The 20,464-nt window shown below is 40.4% G+C and overlaps 2 protein-coding genes across 2 annotated transcripts; both read left to right on the top strand.

The window, feature by feature from the left end:
- The first annotated feature begins 28 nt into the window (after positions 1-28).
- TMEM30A (transmembrane protein 30A) lies at positions 29-12,006 on the top strand. Its single transcript, XM_056487596.1, has 7 exons — positions 29-657; positions 5,995-6,105; positions 6,735-6,842; positions 7,094-7,181; positions 7,673-7,816; positions 9,462-9,668; positions 10,504-12,006. The coding sequence occupies exons 1-7, from the start codon at positions 226-228 to the stop codon at positions 10,695-10,697; spliced, it is 1,284 nt and encodes a 427-aa protein (XP_056343571.1). The 5' UTR covers positions 29-225; the 3' UTR covers positions 10,698-12,006.
- A 4,125-nt stretch (positions 12,007-16,131) lies between these two features.
- LOC130251399 (cytochrome c oxidase subunit 7A2, mitochondrial) lies at positions 16,132-19,987 on the top strand. The gene is made up of 4 exons (XM_056487985.1): positions 16,132-16,283; positions 17,350-17,439; positions 18,867-18,951; positions 19,773-19,987. Exons 1-4 carry the CDS (start codon positions 16,266-16,268, stop codon positions 19,829-19,831), a joined length of 252 nt encoding a protein of 83 aa, XP_056343960.1. The 5' UTR covers positions 16,132-16,265; the 3' UTR covers positions 19,832-19,987.
- Positions 19,988-20,464: the final 477 nt, after the last annotated feature.

Genomic DNA, 20,464 nt, shown 5'->3' with positions numbered 1-20,464 from the left:
AACCGGCCGTTATAACCTGTTTCTTTATTGTTGGTGTCTTACTGCCTTTTATTAAACCTTTTAAAATCTCCCAAGGAAGTGAACCTCTTTTTTTCCCAACGGCTAGGGCGGTCAGGCATTGGAACGGGTTGCCGGAAGGAGGGAAGTCACCATCCCCGGAGGCGCTCAGGCCCTGTGTGACGCGGCTCGGGGCTCTCGGCGGCAGCCGGGGGCTGTTCTGCCGGGATGACCCCGCGGCTCTCTGTCAGCCATGACGCTCCCGCCATTCCGGATCGCCGCCACTTGCGCGTCACCGCCCGCGCGCCCGCCGTGCCCCTCCCGCGGCCGAGTGCGCAGGCGCGGTGCCCCGGTCACGTGTGGCGCTGTGGCGGCGGCGGCGGCGCCATGGCGGTGAACTACAGCGCCAAGGAGGAGGCGGACGGGCACCCCTCGGGCGGCGTCGGCGTGCCGGGCGGAGGCGCGGTGGGCGGCGGCGGCGGGGGCGCCGTGAAGACCCGCAAGCCCGACAACACCGCCTTCAAACAGCAGCGGCTGCCGGCTTGGCAGCCCATCTTGACGGCGGGCACGGTGCTGCCGGCCTTCTTCATCATCGGCCTCATCTTCATCCCCATCGGCATCGGCATCTTCGTCACCTCCAACAACATCCGCGAGTACGAGGTGCGCGGGGCGGGTGTGTGCGGGCCGGGGCTGTGGGGGCCCGGGGGGCCGGGCCGGCTGCCGGGTGCGGCGGGACCGCGGCGGGCGCCGTGCGGAGCGGATGCGGCGCCGGGCGGCTCCGGCCCGGCCTAACGCCTGTGCTCGTCAGCAGAGCGCCCAGTAATTACCCTGAGCAGACACCGAGCTGACAGTCATCTCCGCACCGACTGTGGCCCTTCTGTCAGTGCTGTCAGTGCTCCCGAGGGAGCTTCAGGGAAGTTACTGCCAACATCTAATCGACACTGCCCAGTGCACGTTTTTTTCCTCAGCAGTACAGAAAGTATGTGCATCATCCGTGGGATAGTCCATTATTTATCTTCAGATGTTCCAGAGTAATTGTATTTCCAGGACAAAGCTCTGTGCTGAATGTATTGCTGTAATTCTTAACCTGCACCGACGATTTAATGTTGCAGGTGCTGTATGGGAGACAGGGGTGTCCAGAAAAAACTTGGAAACAAGGATCAAAGATTACGGCTTTTTCTAATCAACTCTTACAAAACTCGAGTCGTTTACATCTGATAATCGGCCTCCTGCTGTGAAAAGTGAAAAGTTGCTGAGCGTTAGCTGAAAACTGAACTGTGTATCACAGATGGATCCATTTGATAGCAGAACCAGTTTGTGTTGTAAGGAAATAACCCGCAGGGCTTAGGGACGGACAGCCTTGAGAAGCAATTGACAGCTGTTACTAGTTTCGGTGAGCTAATATGACTGAGATTGATTGTAGGAAAGGTATGTGATTGTTTGTTGTGTTTTTTTTATTGGAGAATATGAATTTTTATGGAACAAATCACTCCAGTTAGTGGACTATGCTGTCACTTTCAAACAAGTAGTGTTTAAGACAGTAGCTTGGCTGGTAGCAGTAAGTTGTCAGTGAAGCCAAATTGGCTAAAGAAATCATGAGGTAGGGAATGAATGGTATTTCCATATTTCTCTTAAAATCCAAATAAGGTTATAATGAAACCAATTTTACCCCCTTTTATGTTAAGATTACAGTTACAGTCAAGGAAAAAACAGAAGGGAAAAACTCAAAAGTGGAAGTGAATTTTACAGCATCCTAATTTGTATGTAAGCATATTTTTTAGAAAATACTTGCTTCTTATATCAAGTGTTGGGGTTATGCTGAACATCTGAAAATTGGCACAAGTGCTTCAGAGAACATGGGCACATAGAGTTTTAAATTGTCTTGTTTTAGCATATTTAAAGTAAATAAAATTGCATGTTTTCAACACTCCGTGGAGAGAAGTAAAAAACCATCCTTGCTAACTCTGATTTTTGTTGACAATGGCATTTAAAATAGCCATTTCTGTAGTAAAGCAGTACAAAGTTTTAGATCATTATAGTTGGACTAATGTATCATTTTTCCATTATGACTGAATCTGCATTGATCTATGGGAACAAGAAATGCATCAGTTTCATGAGTCCAAAAATGTATGCAACTTCTTGTGCCTGTATTGCTGCTGTATGCATCTACATGATTTTTATATACTGTTGTTGCTTAAGCAGCTCAGTCAGGTGTTCCTGATAAGTTCTGGTAGAACACAAAATTCAGCTGTTCCCACCTAACACCACACCAACACAAAAGTTGTAGGTGAGCTGGGAGCACGACCAGCGCTTCCCTACACAATCACATTGTGTATATACAGCAGCAGTAACCATTTGTATTGGAGAGCAGTTGGTAGGCACAGGCCTTCAATCTTCTCTGATTTTAAGGTTGTCAAGACTGGAAGGAGTTTTATTTGTTTGTTTTGCTATGGATTTACTCTTTCATATTTTGAAATTCTCAAAAATCCGATTTTTAGGCTTTTGTGAGAACAGGAGGGATTCTAGGGTTTGTGGTAAGTCAGAAGGGGGAAACTTTTGTTCTGTTGCCTGATCCTCATACATGTTTTATGAAATGCTTATCCGGTGACGTTCTGCAAGTGAGATTATCATCCTAAAGGCAGCTGAATTTTGAAAAAAACCAAGTTTAAATCAAAAAAGCATTATAGTTGCAGCCGCAAAACACAGATAAAGCATTTTACCAATCAAAACTCTAAACACCACTGAAGAGGTGTAGTTTAAGACACTGGTATCACATATATACTTAGATGACATACGTCCCTGCTTTTGTTATATATTATATATATTACTTTTTTATATATTATATATATGTTTGCTGGCTTTTGTTATAACCTCTGAAAGTTATTCACAAACAGCTGTAAGTTTAGCTGTGGGAGACAAGACATCCAGAAGCTACATGAAGTGACTAAGCTTTTTCTGAAATATAATCGGAGGGAGGAAGCACAGGTGGTTATTTACACCTACCTCCTAGACAGTAGCATACCTCTCAAATGTGTGTGTATGTGCCTGTAAACTTAGTGTATTGGAATTTAATAGGATGTATAATTTGTGACCCTGAAATACAGATTTAGGTTCAAGTCACTCTTTCCTGAGACAAGGTATTGGTAGCCATTAGTATCTCTGTGGACTGTACTGTTCTTCTACAGGTGCAAGGACTGAGCAGCAAAATGTATCTCTTCCATTGATTTCCTTTATAAGATGTCTTGAATTCAAGTGTGGAAGATTTCCAACAGTTTAAGTGTACTAGAATTACTGGATTTTTGTTGTGTTTTCTTCTGTGTTTTTTGTTATGTTGGGTTTTTGTTTGTGTTTCTCTGTTGTGTTTTGTTGTGTTCTCTCCTTTTCATTGTTTCAAAAGGGTATAATCAGTCATTTATATTGGGTCTGTTGTGAAAATAGTTCATTTGAGTGGAAAACTAATCAGCTGTGTAGAAATCTTTTTGCCTGTTACTAAAGAGTGAGAGAGTTTTGTACTTCCTGGAGGTGTTTTTTGTTTTGTTTTGTTGTTTTTTTAGTCTTATTTTATTATATACAAAGTGAATAAGAAGCATTGACAGAACATATTCATTTAGGATAAATGTGAGGAATATACAAAGTTTTAAGTGTGTAGGAAAGAGATCTTTATGTTGTGACTGCTGCCATGAAATGCATAATGGTAGATTAAAAGCCAGATGGACTTAAGGCATGGCTAGGAATGGAAAACTGAAAGTAAATACACGACTGTTGCCTGCGTCTTCAGCCTTGTGTGCAATTCCTGTAGTCCCATGTCAGAAATGATACAAAAATTAATAAAACCTACAAAGAGGATCATCAGAGAGGACCAGATTTATGGATTGCCTTTTGTACAGAAATGGTCAAGCAGAGTGGGATAGATATGTGACAAAGTATAAAGTCTTCAAAATCACATATAGTTTGGAGAATATGTGTGTGCAGTAGTTATGTTATTTCTGTAGGTGTATGTCAGCTGACAGACATCAATAGCTTGGAAGGCCATTGGTGTGGAATAACTTGGATGTATCCAATCTCCTTAAATCTGCAATTTTTTGGAAGGGCTCACCGTGCCAGATGTTGGCCAGTCCCAGGGGACAGAACAGTGGGGTCAGGCAAGTTCTTGCTGTGGACTCTGTAGTCAGTCCTTAGCTCTCACAGTCAGTGTTACTTTGTCAAGAGTTGAAGATGGATGCCTTCATCCTTTTAAATAAACTCACTAATGAATGTAGTCTGTAAATGTGGATGCAGAAAAAAACCACTTGTGTTAGCAGTTACTGTACAGAAAAGCTTTTTGATAGCATGCAGGCTGATAACAGTGTATCAAAGCATGGTCCTGCTTCAATATACATCAATTTCATGCTCCACAGAACTTACTCAATTACGTTTTTAAAAGTGAAGTCTTTAGGTCTTTTGCAACCTCAGTCTTTAACGTGCACTCTTGATCTAAAACTTCTCACACTGGCAAGTTCTTTCTAAAGGAAATGCTTGCTTCAGCTTACTTTAACAGAACACACCCACCCCTGAGTTAGCCTTCAACTGATGGGATGCATTGTTCATTGAGAGCAGCAGCGGGGTCTGTCTGCTGTAGCTAAACAGAGCTCATCATGGCTGCTCAGCAGTGCTATTTCTAGATCTGCATAAACTTAATGTCTTGCTCAGCTGAGGAACAAAGATGGTGATCCTCTCTCAATCTCCCTCTCTGCCAGCTAATAGCTTCTGAAGCTCTCTAGTTTCAGCTAGGCTCATTAGCATGTAGGCTTTGTCTGTCAGAAATCTGGCAGCAAGAGCAAATGCCAATCAATAAAAGTGCTTGCTGATGGAGCTGGTTGCAGCTTAATAGATACTGGAGAAATCACAGGAAGAAAGACCTTGAAGAAGATGCTGAGGAAAATAGGATTCAGTTCTTTTCTGAACACACCTTGTGTGATAAATCACTAGTTCTTAGTTATGCCTTTCACTACAAACATAAATCAGGACAAGCCACTTGCAGAAGCCTTTCAAATAACTGTATAGATGTTGTAGTTTAAATCCTACTGCTGCACAGTTGTTTTTTTTTTGCAGTGAGGTGTATATTTCACCAATCTGAGTCTAAATTCTAAAATAGGCAAGTCATGGAAAGTATAGAAATACATCTTTTTTAGGCAGACATAAGCTTGCTCCTGCCATGCTTGCTGGAGCTGCATATGAGAGAGAGCTAATGTGGTCAAGCTACTTGAGTTGGCTTGGACTGTAGGGTGAGCTTGTGGCTGCTAAGGCTGAATGTACAGATTTTAAAAAAATGCTTTTTATGGGCTACAGTATTCAAGACAAAACATACTGTATAAGCCAGATTCATGCTGATCATCTTTCTTGTCCATATATTGATTGTTCTGCCATTCCTGACAAAACAGTTTTGGTGTATTAATCTTTACTGTTTCAGGACAATTTTTGAGCATTAAGTGATATTTATATTTTTTCTTCTAATTAGGTGTCTGAAAATGGTCAACAAAGCAAGTTTTCTATTGTAAATAGTTACTTTTTTAATACCTAGACTTCTAAAAGCTTTATCTCTCTGGAAAGCATGTAAAAGCTGAGATCTGCTTTTCATAGTGTATGTGTGTTTGGAAACATCATATTGTCTGGAGTGTCTGCTGGTTTTGTTTTGGTGTGGATTTGTTGGTTGGTTTGGGTTGGGGCTGGGGGGGGATGCTTGTTGGTTTTATTTGGTTTTGCTCTGGGAGTAATTTTATCTCAGTGTTAAATTTGTTTGCATCTGAAATCAAGCATATAGTCAGAACCAAAAACTGGTTTACAGAATCATAGAATGGTTAAGGTTGGAAGAGACTTCTTGAGATTGTCAGATAGGCCTGAATGTGCTCTTGGTGTTGAGATATGATTGCAAAATAAATGTTACAAGAACTCTTTGGCTTAATAATGATTTTTCTTAAGTCTTCCATTGTAAATTAATGACTGTTTTACCTATTACAGATTGACTACACAGGAACAGAACCTTATAGTCCCTGCAACAAATGCTTAAATGTGTCCTGGGACAGCCCTTGTACATGCACCATCAATTTCACACTGGAACATTCATTTGAGGTATGCTGCCCTGTATGCAGGATGAAGTCAGAATGGTTTATATGATCTATTTCATATTGAAAATGGAAGTTTTGTCACTTTTTCTGTTTTAGAGGATTATTTTTAGATTTCCTTTGAACTTGGATCTGATTTTTGTTATCTTTTTCATCAGCAGGGTTGAGATGTTTCTTAATGCCTCTCTTTATCTGGAAATGTACAACATTAAGTATGCAAGCATTAAGACAGCATTAAAAATACTTGTGTTTTACACATTTAGAGTTACCCTATGTGTCACATAGCTGGAGAATAGATGAGCTATTCCTGCATGATTTAAAAAATCTCAGTTCAGCAGGAATTGGAAATACTAGAGAAGTGCTTTCTGGCAGATTGGAGGCAAATGAGGCTTATGGGTTCTACACTGGACAAGACAGATATTGGGAATAATGCTGGTGAATATCATTCTGATAGTTGGTGGCACGTTTATATTGTTTGATTTCAGCCTTGTTAGGACAGTACTTTTATGTATTCAGTATGAAGAGAGGATTGAAGTTCTTATTTATGAATGTTGCTATAAACCTAAGAGTTTAAGAGCTTAAAACTGCAGGTTTGTGTGAATGAAAATCCCTCTTGCCCTGTCTTGCTTTTTGTAGAGCAATGTATTCATGTATTACGGACTTTCCAACTTCTATCAAAACCACCGTCGTTATGTGAAATCTCGAGATGACAGCCAGCTAAATGGAGACAACAGTTCACTACACGTAGGTATTCATGTTTGGATGTGAATGAGCAACTGATTTCTGACTGTTGCATAGATACACCACGTAGAGTATTTAGTTTCATGATAATGAGGTACTAGAATGTTTGCATAACAGTAGGCAACCATAAGGAATCTATATTTTTTAACTGGAAATAACTGTAAAGTATTATAATTCATGATGATAATATAAAAAGCAGGTTAGTTGTATAAACCAGCACAGACTCATTTGCCTTTTTTCTTTCTAACTGTCAGAATCCAAGTAAGGAATGTGAGCCTTACCGCACAAATGAGGACAAACCCATTGCTCCTTGTGGAGCTATTGCCAACAGTATGTTTAATGGTATGGTAACAATTTAAAGTTATCATTTATAGGGGTCTGTGATCTAGTGTATATTTTCTGTTGTGTTGCACATTATTCTGAATAAAGATACTGTGAGCTATTTTATTTTGAATTAACATGTTTTCATTGTTCAGAATAAAATAAATGTCATGTACTGCTTGTACTTGTTTCAGAGTTGCTAAGAGAATAATTTAATCTCATAGCACGCGAAGGATGGAAATACCTGTTGTGAGAATCTGCTACTGCTATGATGTAGAAACATAGATACCATATATGGATAATAAACTGCTGTCTCATAGACAGTGATTCTTAGTCACTTCACTTGATTCTTAGCAAATTAACAGCTTGTGATTGTGTCAGGCTGATAGTAAATGCCGTGCCCGGTTATTTTTGTTTTGTTTTCTCCTGGAGGTAATTGTTTCAGTGTTATCAAGATCATCTGTCTAATGAAAGTTTCTGCAGCTGGTCTTCTAATTTGATTTTGTCTTTAGATACACTGGAGTTATACCGCATTGATAATGACACAAGGACTCCGATTACTTTGACCAAAAAAGGCATTGCATGGTGGACAGATAAAAATGTGAAGTTCAGGAATCCTACAGGAGATGGAAACAACTTAACTGCGCTTTTCCAAGGTAAAAAAAGAAAAAAAGTGAAATTTTAAGAATAGCAAAATGCTTCAAGTGCATTTCGATTTCAGTTTTGATTTCAAACACATTTTAATTTCAAAGTTTTGCCTCACTGACATTTTACTGAATGCGCTAAATAAATGTTCTCTGAAGAAATCCAAGCTAAGGACTACTCTGCTATTTGAAAGGTTGTCTTGAAGTAATAAAAGCTGCAAGTTTTTAATGGAAGTGTTTGGTTTTTAATCATTAATTTGGTAGTTTTAAATATATATTGGTTTTTTGTACCCTGAATACTAAAAAATGTGTAATGTATGCTGCTGGAGTTTAACCTCACTTGGCAGCTAAGCATCACACAGTGTCTCACTAACCATGCGCTTGCTCAGTGGATGGAAGAACTGGAAGGCTGAAAGTGAAACGGCACATAGGTTGAGATAAAGACTGCTTAGTAATTAAAAACAACCAACCAAACCAAAAACACAGCAAGGAAAGTGGAAAACAAAACTCAAGAAAAACAAGTAATGCAAAAGAAAATAATTGCTCACTGCCATATGAGTCTCTGAGCCAAAGTAGGCCCTGCCTACCTCTGTCTGCCCTTTTCTGTGGTATGGGATATCTCTCTGGTCATCCATGTCCCCTCACAATCTCTCCTGGACCCTCAGTCTTGTCACAGGTGGGGTGAGGTGAGGAGCAGAAGAGGCCTTGATGCTGGCAAATACTGCTTAGCAATAACAGAACAATCACTCTTTATCAACACTCTGTCCAACACAAATCAAAAACATTGTCCCATACTAGCCACTGTAAAGAAATTTAATTTTTTTTCCAGTCAAGACCAGTGCAAGTTCTATCATGTTTGGATTTAACTTACAAAGAAATCTTGCAGTTGTTAAATGAAACTCTGCATATGGAGTTTTCATTTGAATGTTTATATGGCTAGGTTGTGCTGTTCTCTAAAAAAACCGATTTTTTTTTTTCTTACTAGAAGTGAGTGATGTGTCTCATATTTTAGGTTATATACAGTTCGGCAAATAAAAGTTTCTTTTGGGTACTATGTCAGAAAAGTCTTCTAAGGGCCCTAAGTGCATATGTGTTTATGTGAGGTATGTAATAACTTCAGGCTTAACTCTATGTGGGTTTCTTGCTGAGTCATAGCCAAATAACGTGTTGTCAGTGTGATGGCTACCCTTGGAAAAGCAGATATCTTATGCTAATACAATGTGGAATTGTATTCCCAATAGCAGTAGCAAAAGCATTTGGACATAATCTGAAATGTTTTTTACAACATTACTTGCTCATAGTTCAGGAAATGGTTCTCAAATTCTACCGAGTGAGCAGAGGATCTACCTCGTAATGGAGAATTACTCACCAAGCAGTGCTTTGAGACATGACTTCTTACCCACATCAATTGTTTAAGCAAATAGATAGTGCTGTCATTAATTATGTTATTTACTTATAGAATTCAAACAATATAAATGCAAAATAAAAAGTTCCTTTGCAGCCCAGTGTGTTGCAATAGTAGTGAGTCAGCCTGTCTGTTCATACATTCTGTTTAGAAGTTAATGTGGTTTTTCGTGATATTAGAATGGATTTTGATGAGCCAGTGTGTTACTCCATCCTGTATTTGAAATACTTTATTATTTTTGTTTAATCCTAGGCACAACAAAACCTGTGAACTGGCCCAAGCCAGTGTATATGCTGGACCCAGAGCCTGACAACAACGGCTTTATCAATGAGGACTTCATCGTGTGGATGCGCACAGCTGCTCTGCCAACGTTCCGCAAGCTCTATCGTCTCATCGAAAGGAAGAATAACTTTCAGCCTACCTTACAGGCTGGAAAATATTCTTTGGATATTGCATACAGTATCCTTTGAAAGCAGAAGGGTTACAGAAGCATATATTTGCAAGTTATCAGATTCAACTAGCCTTTTTTCTTACCATCTCCTAAAAAAGATGGTATTGAGCTGTGGTTGAAAACTGGCACTGAGACCTAGATAGACTGTTACTGTCTACTTCTGAGCTAGTTTTATAGCATTAATAGCTTCATGGGGACAGGGAAATCAGATCGGTTGCATGCGCGAAGGAATTAAGAAAAGCACAGGAAAAGAGGAAAGAACAGGTAGCTGGTAGCCGAGGAATTTAAGAACTGTAACTTCAAGGTGAGATTATACTATGCAATGAAAGGCAGACTGACTTTGAAAGTCACAAAAATGACAGAGCTGTGGATCAAGATGCAAGAGACTAGAGAAGAACGGTTCTCATAGTTACTGAATTCTTAAAATTCAAAAGCACTTAATAATACTTTTTATATAGCTATTGCAGTGTTTTCCTTTGCTGTAGAAGTGTGGAGAGTGCATGTAAAACTGAACATAAAGAAAAATTCTGTAGTAAAATAGACACAAGGACTAAAATTTATATTTCCCTCACTTTATTGAAGATACTTTCATAAACCCACAAAGTCGTGCATTTTACTCTTCAGGGTTTTAGTGTCTCCTAACATGGCTTTTGTTTTGAAGTAGCTGACAATGCCCAGATTAGTTTTAGCCAAAAAGAACAGCTGAATGTTTCATATTTGCAATTCCAGTTCCCAAGGCAGCAGTTAGTATTTGGAACCTGAGTGAAAAGACCCAAAATTTTCATGTGCCCACTTCAAGCAGGGTTTGGACACTTGCTTCTTGTTTTCCTAAATGTTTTTCAGATTATCCTGTACACAGTTTTGATGGACGAAAGAGGATGATCCTGAGCACCATCTCGTGGATGGGAGGCAAAAATCCCTTCCTGGGAATTGCTTACATCACTGTTGGGTCCATATGCTTCTTCTTAGGAGTGGTATTGCTGTTCATTCATCACAAATATGGCAATCGAAACACCAGTGCAGACATTCCCAATTAATCTTGCATTCTGAAAATAACTGTACTGCATGTGCATCAAGGCCAGTCCAGAATGGACCCAGTTTTTGAAAGACAAATCTGTGCTTCTGTCATTTCTGAGACTGGGTGCATAATTTTTACCTAAAGCTCCCCTTTCCCATACTGTGGATTAACTCTGAAAATGACGGGTATACAATTAGCTTTATTGATTGTATCTCAGCCTATGTCAGAAACAGTTTTTCTGATGTTTGCCTCTAACTGGGCAGGCCACATGATGCATATAGCTCCTGTTCCCTTGATGCATCTGCTGCTTGTTCATGTGCTATGTCATGTTGGTATGATTCAGTACATTTAGATTGTGTGCAGAGAGATGGTTATAAGATGCTGTAAATTGCTGACTTTCCAGAATTCAGGTGTCAGTGCTGTTGGAAGAAGTCAAGTCTTAAATGTTTTCTTCGATTTACTGTCTTGTGTGCATGGGCTCCTACATTTCTTGCTGAGATTTTAATATATTTATACAAGTTGTTAAATATTTTTCCTGTGTCCTACCCACCTCTGTTATATTAAATCCTTTAAGTGCTCTGTAAACTTCAGCACTCTGGATTCTTTGTATATTTACAATATATGTGCCTGGCCAGTAAATGAGCATCCTATGAAAATACCAGAAAATCTTATTTGTTAATTATCTGTATGAGACCCTTTAAAAGATTGATCTAAATTGGGACATGCATGTTGCAGGTATAATATTTTTATAATTTTCTTTGCTTTAAGTCATATCCAGTACTAATTCACTTTTTGCTGGTTTTGCTTTTTATGAGCAGCACCAAGCATTAATCAAGAAGAACTAAAAGGTTTTTTTGATTCATACATTGGGTGAATTCCTTTTACTTGGAGGAGTTTCCTAATTTTTTTAAAGCATATGTATTCTGAGCAGGCTTTGTTTTAAGGGAACTTTATACTTTTTTCCTTATTTGGAGTGAACACCACATTAATTTTTTGCGGTGTTAAGGAAGTAGACTAGAAGTTCAGAAGTTGAGATGGCAGTGACATTTTTCCCTGAAATGCAGGTTTAGCTTGCTGTGAAACATAATTTAAATACTGCAGTTAGACACAATGTGCAGGTTAGTGTCTTAAATTACAGAAGGATTCACCTTTAGGTTAATTAAAAGTTAACTGCAACCTGTAAGATATTACTTTTTGGTGATTTTTTTTTAGATGATGCACAGAAACTGTAATGTATATGGTGGAGATCACTTTATATGCAACTAGCTTGATAAAGTATGGAGTATATTAAAAGAGACTTAATAAATTCTGCAAACCATTTAGTAAGAGATTTGGTTTTGTTCTTGAACATGTATTTATTTTTATCTGGATGAAAATATATAATTAAGTGTAAATGCAGTTTTAAATGAGTTGTATTTCTGGGATTGCATATTTATTTTAAAAAAATGCATGGTCTAGTAGCTTAATCTACAAGCAACTTTAAACAAAACTATTACTTTATCACATAATCACATGACTGGTTTTACTTAATTACTTGTGTAGCCTAAGAGTTGAAATGTGTGAGTCTGGATAAACTGGAATGAGGCAGCATTTCCAGTGTGCTAGCTCTCTATAACTCCATATAATAATTTATTTGCATAGTACAGCCACTGCTTTCAAATAGTAGCTTTTAATATTTTATTTACAGTGTTGTATTCATGTTGCTGGAATTACAGAATAAGGGTAATGTACTCTCAAAAACTTGCAGAATGTGTTAATCTGGCTTTCAGCTGTAGACTAGCTGCTAGTCCAAGATAGAGTAAATGAGCAAGGGGATGTCTCACAATTAGTGGTTGTTAAAATACTCTGTTTTTTAAACTGTGTCACTTGAAATGCAAATATATTCTGCTTCATTCCTATTTTTTTCCGAGTGGGAAAGGCTACTTTTTGGGCTGTGCCGAAAATTAAAAAAGAAGTATTTTTCTGTCTTCACCTTGTAATATTTTTCAATTCCTTTTTCTTTGTTTTTTTTTTACTTTTTTTTTACTATAGCTGTCAATGTGTCTTTAATCTCAATGAAGTGCACAAGAGTGGGAATTGCAGTCTGGTTTTTGTTGCAATTAAGTTCTCTGAGAGTGTTTTGCAATAAATATATGGGGCAGTGTGCCCATGGAACTTAAAATGCTTATAAGGGTTTAAAATATTGGTCAAATTTGTAAACTCTTCCTTCAGTCATGCTCATTTGTCTGGATGTCATGTTGATAACTGGAGATCCTTGGAGGATCCTTGGAATCTTTCAAGGATTAATTATGAATATCAAACCTTGAAGGATGCAAGTTTTGTCTTTTTTTAATAGAAATTTCTGAGGGAGGAAATGCCGTGAACCGTGTAGATCAAGTAACCATCTGCAAATGGAGCAATGAGAAAGGCTGGTTGGATTGGATTCACAGGAAATGTTAATGACTGCAGCCTTCTCTCACATACCTTGCTTGCAGTGGGAAAAGAACAGTTAGATGAGTTGAAGAGATTGCTTAGTGGAAAAAAGTGACATAAGTCGAAATCAGGTACCTACAGTAAATTAAAAAAAATAAGTTACTGGAATACAACTGCTGAAGACAAAGAACATTGCATAAACACTGAGTAATCTGATCTTCAGAGTTCCTGTGACAAGACAGTGGTTTCTGATCTTTCCTGAAAATGTGATCTACCCTTGGTATTATATAAGTTTGGTTTTTTTTTTTTATTCAATAATTCAACATAAAACCTCTCCAATACCCCATAATGTTCCACATATAAAAGGCTTGTCTGTATTTAACAATCTGCACAAAATTCTTCAAAGAAGAGCAAAAAAAAAAAGAAAATCTAACTGATTTTCATTCTTGCTTTATTCTTAGCAATGTGTCCAGTTTATTGAAGAGACTGCTTCTGGCAGTGTAAAAATGCCAGACTCTGAGGTTTATTTTCAGAAAGCCCAATTGTGAAAAGTTTTGGGATTTTGTTTGTTTATTTAATAATAGTATTAAATTTTCCTCAGAGCACCAGGAGTATTTTCATGTAAAAATTCCCTCTCTTCTAGCTCACACACAGAATGTTCAATATTGCCTTCTGTACCTAAATGTGAAGTCTAATCTTATTTGACAGTTTCAATTAAGACTGAAGGCCATTAGGAAATGGCCTGATAAAAATTAGCAGGTCCTTACATGACCTGAGTCTCAGGTAAGAAAGTACTTCCCCATAAGCCGCCCATTCTGAACATCCTCAGACTCTGCTTGAAAGCAAAGTGATACCATCCACTTGAGTTATATCAACTGCTTCTACAAGTCTGAAGTGGAAGATTATCTCTCATTTTATGACAGGGATGAAACAAAGAGGAATAAGTGTAAGTCAATCATTAAGCTCAAGAAGTCTTTTAAAAAGTATAAATTGAAATATGTGGAGATCTTTCTCACTGGACCCTAGATAAAGGTCATGTAAAATAAAAAATTTGAGCAAATGGAATACCAGAGTTATGTGGAAATTTAATAGAATTTTTACCTGAGTACTGTGCCCAAATTTTGCAAAATAAAATGGTGAATTGCTTAGTGTTAGTGGTGCAAGAATGTAATTAATAATCTCATTAGTTCTGTTATAAAAATGGGAAGGACTGGGCTCTGATATTCTTGGCAGAAAGAAAAATATTGTCTCTAGGATTGCCTACTGAGGCCTAATTTTATGTGTCTTTAGCAGGATTTATGTACCCTTGTATTACTGACTGAAGAGGTAGAACACTTTGAATGCTTTTAAACACTAGATTAACAGCCGTGGTTTCTTTCTGGTTTAAACAGAGCCGATCAACAATGACTTTCGATAAGCAATTTTGTTATAGAATGCAATATATTCAAGAGTTGCCCTTTTCAGTTAGGAAGAAGCAGTGTATTTGTTTCTAATGAAATATCTTCATCCTAAAGCAGCAAGTTGCCATTTCTCATTCCCTCAAGTTCTCATTTCTTCACGAATTAGTCAACACTGAAGAGACCAGATGTGCTTGCTCTGAGCAATTTTTATGTAGCTTTGATGGGTCAGTAACTCACATGCCAGTCCTTAAATATGACCTTTCTGTTGTAAAAGTGTATTTTTACAGAAATTATCCCTGAAGTTTAGATTCAGACATACCAGAACGTAGTCCACACAGCAGAAACTAGGATAATATTTTCTCTGTGAATTATGATCCCTTTACCAGTATCTCAATACAACTGAGTGTATGAAAATCAGAATAAAATATTGTATACATTCATAAGACTGCAAGAGGAATGAATGGAAATCTCTCTTGCAGTGGTAGTAATGTATTTTTAAGTGTTAAGTATTTATTCTGTAATAACACTGCTTGAATATTTGAAAACTCTCTGTTAAATAATGCATCCAGTTTCCTCCTTTGTTAAAGCACCTATTTGTCCATGACTATGCTTTTTAAATGCTATTTTTAATATCCTGCACAGCTAAACCTATACCTATAAATACTTCTTTGTCATCACATTTTTAGTTTCTGAGACAGCTCATCAGATTGAGAAGTGTAGTGCTTTGAGATATGATCCTCGTTATTTTCATACTGAATTGAGCACTAATTTGTTGTGTTTGACAGACGTTGTTCATCGTCAGGTTTGGCACCAGCGCAAAAGCATTGTAATGCCAAAACCCAAGTGCACTTCAGCTGCCGCAAAGCCAGGAGAGCATTCCCGACAGCGTTGTGTTTCAGCTTAAGGTTGAAGCATGGGAAGATCCAATTACGGGGCTAGATCTGCAATGCAGAAAAAACAGGCTTCTCAGAGCAGCTTCTTGAAGGGCAAATGATTCTTCCTTGAGAACACAAACACAATTCCGGCATTCACTCTATGTAATTATACATCGCGAAACACGAAGCTGAAGTTGGTTTGTTTTTCCCACGCAGAGTACTCGGTATCCCCGCTGTAACGGAGCTCGAGGCAGCGGGCAGGTGCTACAAGGGGTACTTCGGGGTTTTCTGAGCCTGGTGACTCAACAAAGGGTGCCACATCCACCCCGGGGTGCCAGACCCGCGGCCCCGAGCCGGACCCGGGCTCTGCCTCGCTCGGCGTCCTTGCCTCAAGTGGCCCCTGGGCATGGCCAGCCCAGGACGCTGCTCTCCCAGGACACGCATCCCGCCCTCTGCAGGTATTACACTTTTCAGCGAAAGGAGATTTAAAATTCTCCATGTAGGAGGTCGGGGGGACGTTTCGTGCGTTTCCCAAGGCGCCCTCTGAAGGCGGAGGGAGGCGGCCTGCAACCACAGACTGCCGTGGCAGCAGCAGCTCCCCGCCGGGGCTGTGTGGCGTGAGGAAACAAACGCTCCCGGTGTGCCGCAGCCCTGCCGCCCTGCGCCTTCAGAGAGGTCACCGCTCGCCCTCCCCGGTGCTGGGTCAGCCCAGCCCAGCCCAGCCCAGCCCCGCGGCGGTGCCGCAGCCGGCCGCGCCGGGCGGACTGGCGGGGGGCGCTGTGGGCTGTGCGGCGGCGCTCCGGGCCGCTCCCTCTGTGGCGCGTCCGCCGTGGGCGGGGGAGCCGCTTCCCCTTCCGCTGCCCTTGTTGCCGGCGGGAGGTGACAGGACCAAGAGGCGCGATGTGGCGGAACGCGCTGGTGAGGCCCGGGGGGGCGGCCGGCGGCGTGTGGGGCTCGCTCCGATGCTGCCCGGCCGCGGGGCTCGGCCGTGCTCGCCGCGGTCCCTGCCGGGCGCTGCCGAGCCGCCTGCGGGGTCGGAGCAAGGTCTTAGGCTCGCTCCACCTAGTGCTGAGCTTCGGGGACTTGAGGGGATAAGGTCGAGTCGGGGGGCTCGGGTACGCTTAGCTCGTCTTTAGGGAGAAATATTTTATAGAAATATTTTATTTGAGGTGGGTAAGGACAGCAGATGCCTTGTCCCGTTCCTTGCAGCCAGCATCAGCTGTATGTTTGCTCGCCCCGTGGCTGCGTTTATAGCGGTGTTAATAGTGTGGGAACGATGTGCTGTTAATGTTGCTTGAAGGAGGCCGAGGCCGCTGGCAGCTTAGAGCTACCGCGCTTTGAGCCTCGACATTTTAGCGAAGGCAGATTAAAGAATTGTATACAGGTCATTGGTTTTGGTAGGCTGCCCTGTATGATCAGGAGATGAAGACAGATTGCAGCTCAGGACACAGCAGGGTGATCTCAGCTGTGTGTGTGGCAGGATGGAGGTGCCTCCTTAGCGCTGTGAAGGTTGTCTCCTGGGCTGGTTGCTCGGAGGTGAACTGCAGCAGTGATAGGACACAAACATCTTTGATAAAAATATTATTGTCCCTTTTGCTAGGTACAATAATATTTTTATTGTCCCTGACACAGAAAGTGGTGTCTAAAACTGAGGTCTAAGGGGCAGAGGCCGAGATTTCCCGTGAAAGGGAACCTGAAGGTTATGCTGCAGATCCCTAAATCCACTGTATCTTACTGAAGGAAATTCTCCCGAGTTTTTCCCTTTCAGGTAGCTAGTCAAGCAGTGCTTTACAAAGTTTGCTGAAAAATGTACTGAATTCAAAACTAATGTGTTTTGGTGAAGTGTTGTGTTTGTTTGTTTGTTTGTTTATAACAGCCTTTTTATTTGCTGTCTTCTTTCTTTTCAAAGCAGCATTTTCTACCCAATGTGGACAGAGCTGTAAAATGACACTTTTATTAAAACACTGTTTATTTTTTATTTCAGGCTCTTCGCCAGATTTCCCAGAGAACCATAAGCACTGCTTCACGCAGGCAGTTGGAAAATAGGGTTTCTGAGGGTCAGAAGCTTTTTCAGGTAATGAAAAGTAATGAGGTAGTGAATGAATTGAATAACATTAGTAGATTAACAAGGTTTTAGTAGATAACTGCATGTTCTTTTTCTAAAGACCTGGTCAGGCTCCCCTTTATATCTGAAGAGAGCTTTTAAAATCAGTTGTGTGACTAGAGCGTTTGCAATTAGCAGTTATTTTCTGCGGAGGTTGAGTATTTTTACGTTCATACTTGAGTTGTCTTTAGTTTTGTTTTTTTTTTACCCCATGAAATGATTTGTACTGGAATTTTTCATAAGTATTAGGCAGATAAAGTACTCTGAAATGAGTTGGTATGGGGGAAAAAAAGTGAGGAGACAGAAATATAGTGAAAAAGGAAACCTGAAATCTTACATCTCTTTCTATAGTTCATAGATAAGCACCATAATTTTTAATTAGGATGTGGTATTACCGTATTTCTCAGTTATGAAAACTGTAAAGGTTTTAAGAAATTGGATTCGTTCCTTGAAAACCATTGAATCTTTAAAAATAATTTCTGAATTGCTCTTTTCTTGATTGATAGGGCCTCTGAGTAAAGTAGTAAAAGCACAGAACACTCGAGAGTAATCCCAGCTGAGTCACAACCTGGAGCTGTAGCTTCATACTGAGGACAAACTTGGCTTCAGATCCATGAAAGGGACCAAGTATATTAGGAGCCCCACTTAAATAGTTTTAGTATCTTATAACTTTCCTTTTCCCTGAAAGAAAAAGCCAGTCTTGTTGACACTTGACTAAGGAGCATGGTGTTCATTGTGAGCCAAGGGGAAGGAAATGGGAGGGTGATGTTGGTGATGGAAGAGGGTCAGGGGTTCCGTTTCTGCTGGCAGGGATCTCTAGGCACCTCTCTTCCTCCTTTCATTCCTTTCTTGTGGGACAGCAAGTTAAGCCTGGAGTAGGTTGCAAGTCACCAGCCCTGGAGGCTGGCTTGAAGTCCAGAGCAGTGTGATCTTACTGACAGGGGTAAAGATCAGGTGTAGATCTGGTGCTTAGTTTTACTTTGGGTGGAGCAGAACAGTTTCCTGTATGCCACCAAGTGACAATACAGACTCCTCCCAGTGTTGCTGCCTGTAGCAGGGACTGACTATGCTGGACATGGATGGGAGGTTTCTAGGATGGTAATCACATCCCATGCACCCGAGGGGTCTGGCTGGTGTCAGAAGTGTTCAGGCATCTGCCAGTCACTGTTTTAGATAAGAACTGTGCACATGATTTATTGTACTCCCCTAATGAGTCATCACCTGATACCAGAATGAAACCTTTCAGGACAGAGTGGGGTCTAAATAAGGTTCTGTGTGTTTTGGGAGTCAGGAAGATAATGTGGGGTAGTAATTCTTGTGCTGGATAATTGTTGCATTAACACCATATTGCAAGAACTGCATATAAATAGTTTATTTTTGTCACTTGTTTCCATTAGGAGGACAATGGCCTCCCAGTGCATCTTAAAGGCGGGGCAAAAGATTCTCTGTTGTACAGAACCACTGCGGGTCTTACAATGTTTGGTAAGGCTAATACTGAAATATTTATGCTTGGTACAATTTCCAGTGCACTGGTATTAAAATATTTCTTCTTTGATAAAGTCTCTGGCAGAGATGGTGTTTTCTCTGTAAAATAATTACACAATGTGTTCAGTCTGTTCTTTATAACATACAAAATTTATGTAGAGGAGATACTGCGTATTCATTTGTGCTTTTTCCAAGTTTAGATTTTCATATGGCTTTTTCCCAGACTAAGTACTGTGGTCTGAATACTCCTTCAGGTTTCATGCATGGTATTAGAGAAAAACAGAACTACTTTATCTATTCTGCAAAGGAGTAAAATGTAATTATAGCACATACATGAACCAGTTTTCACACTAGCCTGACTCCTCTTAGTGGTAGGTGATACTCAGTGTACTGAGTTCTCATGTGCTGTGAAAACTAGCAGAATTATAACCAAGGTTCATAATACTGTATATATTTAACCTTTATGTTGCTTGTTACCTATTTTTGCAATAGCCTCTAACTTAAATTTCTTGATCAAAAGGATTTTCAGTTCAGCTACTTTAAGAATGAGTAACAATTACTTCTTGATTGTGTAGGTTCCATAGACATGCCTCTCCCCACTCTTTTTTTGTGTCTTTCTTTTTGTGTAGCCTGTGGAGATGTTCTTTTTTCTCTAAAATATGAATTACCAAAAAAAATTAAGACATGGCTGGGGGAATGTATTTTGTCTGAATTGCAGCTGCTTATTGTCAGTATTTCTTCTGGAACAAACTGGAAAGCTGACTTGAAAGGAATTCAGTGTGCTAATCTGAAAATATCTTTTCTGTCTCTTAATTCAGGAACAATGTATGCTTTGTATTATCTGCTTGTCTCTTCAATGCCCAAGAAGCCGAACTGATTCCATTTGAGGATGCCTCAGCCACTAACATCTCTTTGTCCAGTTCCCATGTGACTGTGGTGGCAGCTTATTATAAGCAGCTGGCCTAATGATTGGAATCATAAGTTGATTGTAACATGTAAACTGCAATCAATAAAGCAGTTTTTATGTGGTGTAGTGCGTGTCTGGAGTATGATCATTTTTGGTCATGTTGCTGTTAGAGGAAAGCCTCAGTCCATCCCACTCCTCAGTTTGATGCCACTGCTGGCCATAGATGCCCAGAGCCAGAAAGGAGTCACAGGTCAGCAGGAGCACCTGCAGAGCAGCACAAAGGACTCACAGATATTCCAGCCAGGAAGTCTGTCTCATCAGGGACACAGCAGTGCCTCTGTGGGAATGCACTTGGCATAGGGAATGAGCAGGTGGAGTTAGAAATGTGCTCATACAAGCAGGGCTGTGACCTCAGTGGCATCACAGAGAAGTGATGGGATGGTGGCTCCTACAGCTGGAGTGCTGGGATGGAAGGACTGGCAAAGGAAGAGGAGATGCTATCCTCTGTGTCAATGGCCAGCAGGGGTGCATGGAACTCCACTGGGGATGGATGAGGAGTTGATGGGCAGCTTATGGGTCAGGATTAAAGGGGGTGGGGACAGA

Source organism: Oenanthe melanoleuca, chromosome 3 (assembly GCF_029582105.1).
Source record: "Oenanthe melanoleuca isolate GR-GAL-2019-014 chromosome 3, OMel1.0, whole genome shotgun sequence".
Classification (NCBI taxonomy): Eukaryota; Metazoa; Chordata; class Aves; order Passeriformes; family Muscicapidae; genus Oenanthe; species Oenanthe melanoleuca.
Note: the sequence above shows the minus strand (reverse complement) of the source record. Positions and strands in the feature narration are given on the sequence as shown.

Coding starts and splice junctions, on each gene's coding strand:
- TMEM30A (XM_056487596.1), top strand. CDS start 226: ATGACCCCGCGGCTCTCTGTCAGCCATGACGCTCCCGCCATTCCGGAT. Junction 658..5,994: donor ACAACATCCGCGAGTACGAG/GTGCGCGGGGCG, acceptor TACCTATTACAG/ATTGACTACACAGGAACAGA. Junction 7,182..7,672: donor TGCCAACAGTATGTTTAATG/GTATGGTAACAA, acceptor TTTTGTCTTTAG/ATACACTGGAGTTATACCGC.
- LOC130251399 (XM_056487985.1), top strand. Junction 17,440..18,866: donor AGGGTCAGAAGCTTTTTCAG/GTAATGAAAAGT, acceptor TGTTTCCATTAG/GAGGACAATGGCCTCCCAGT. Junction 18,952..19,772: donor TGCGGGTCTTACAATGTTTG/GTAAGGCTAATA, acceptor CTCTTAATTCAG/GAACAATGTATGCTTTGTAT.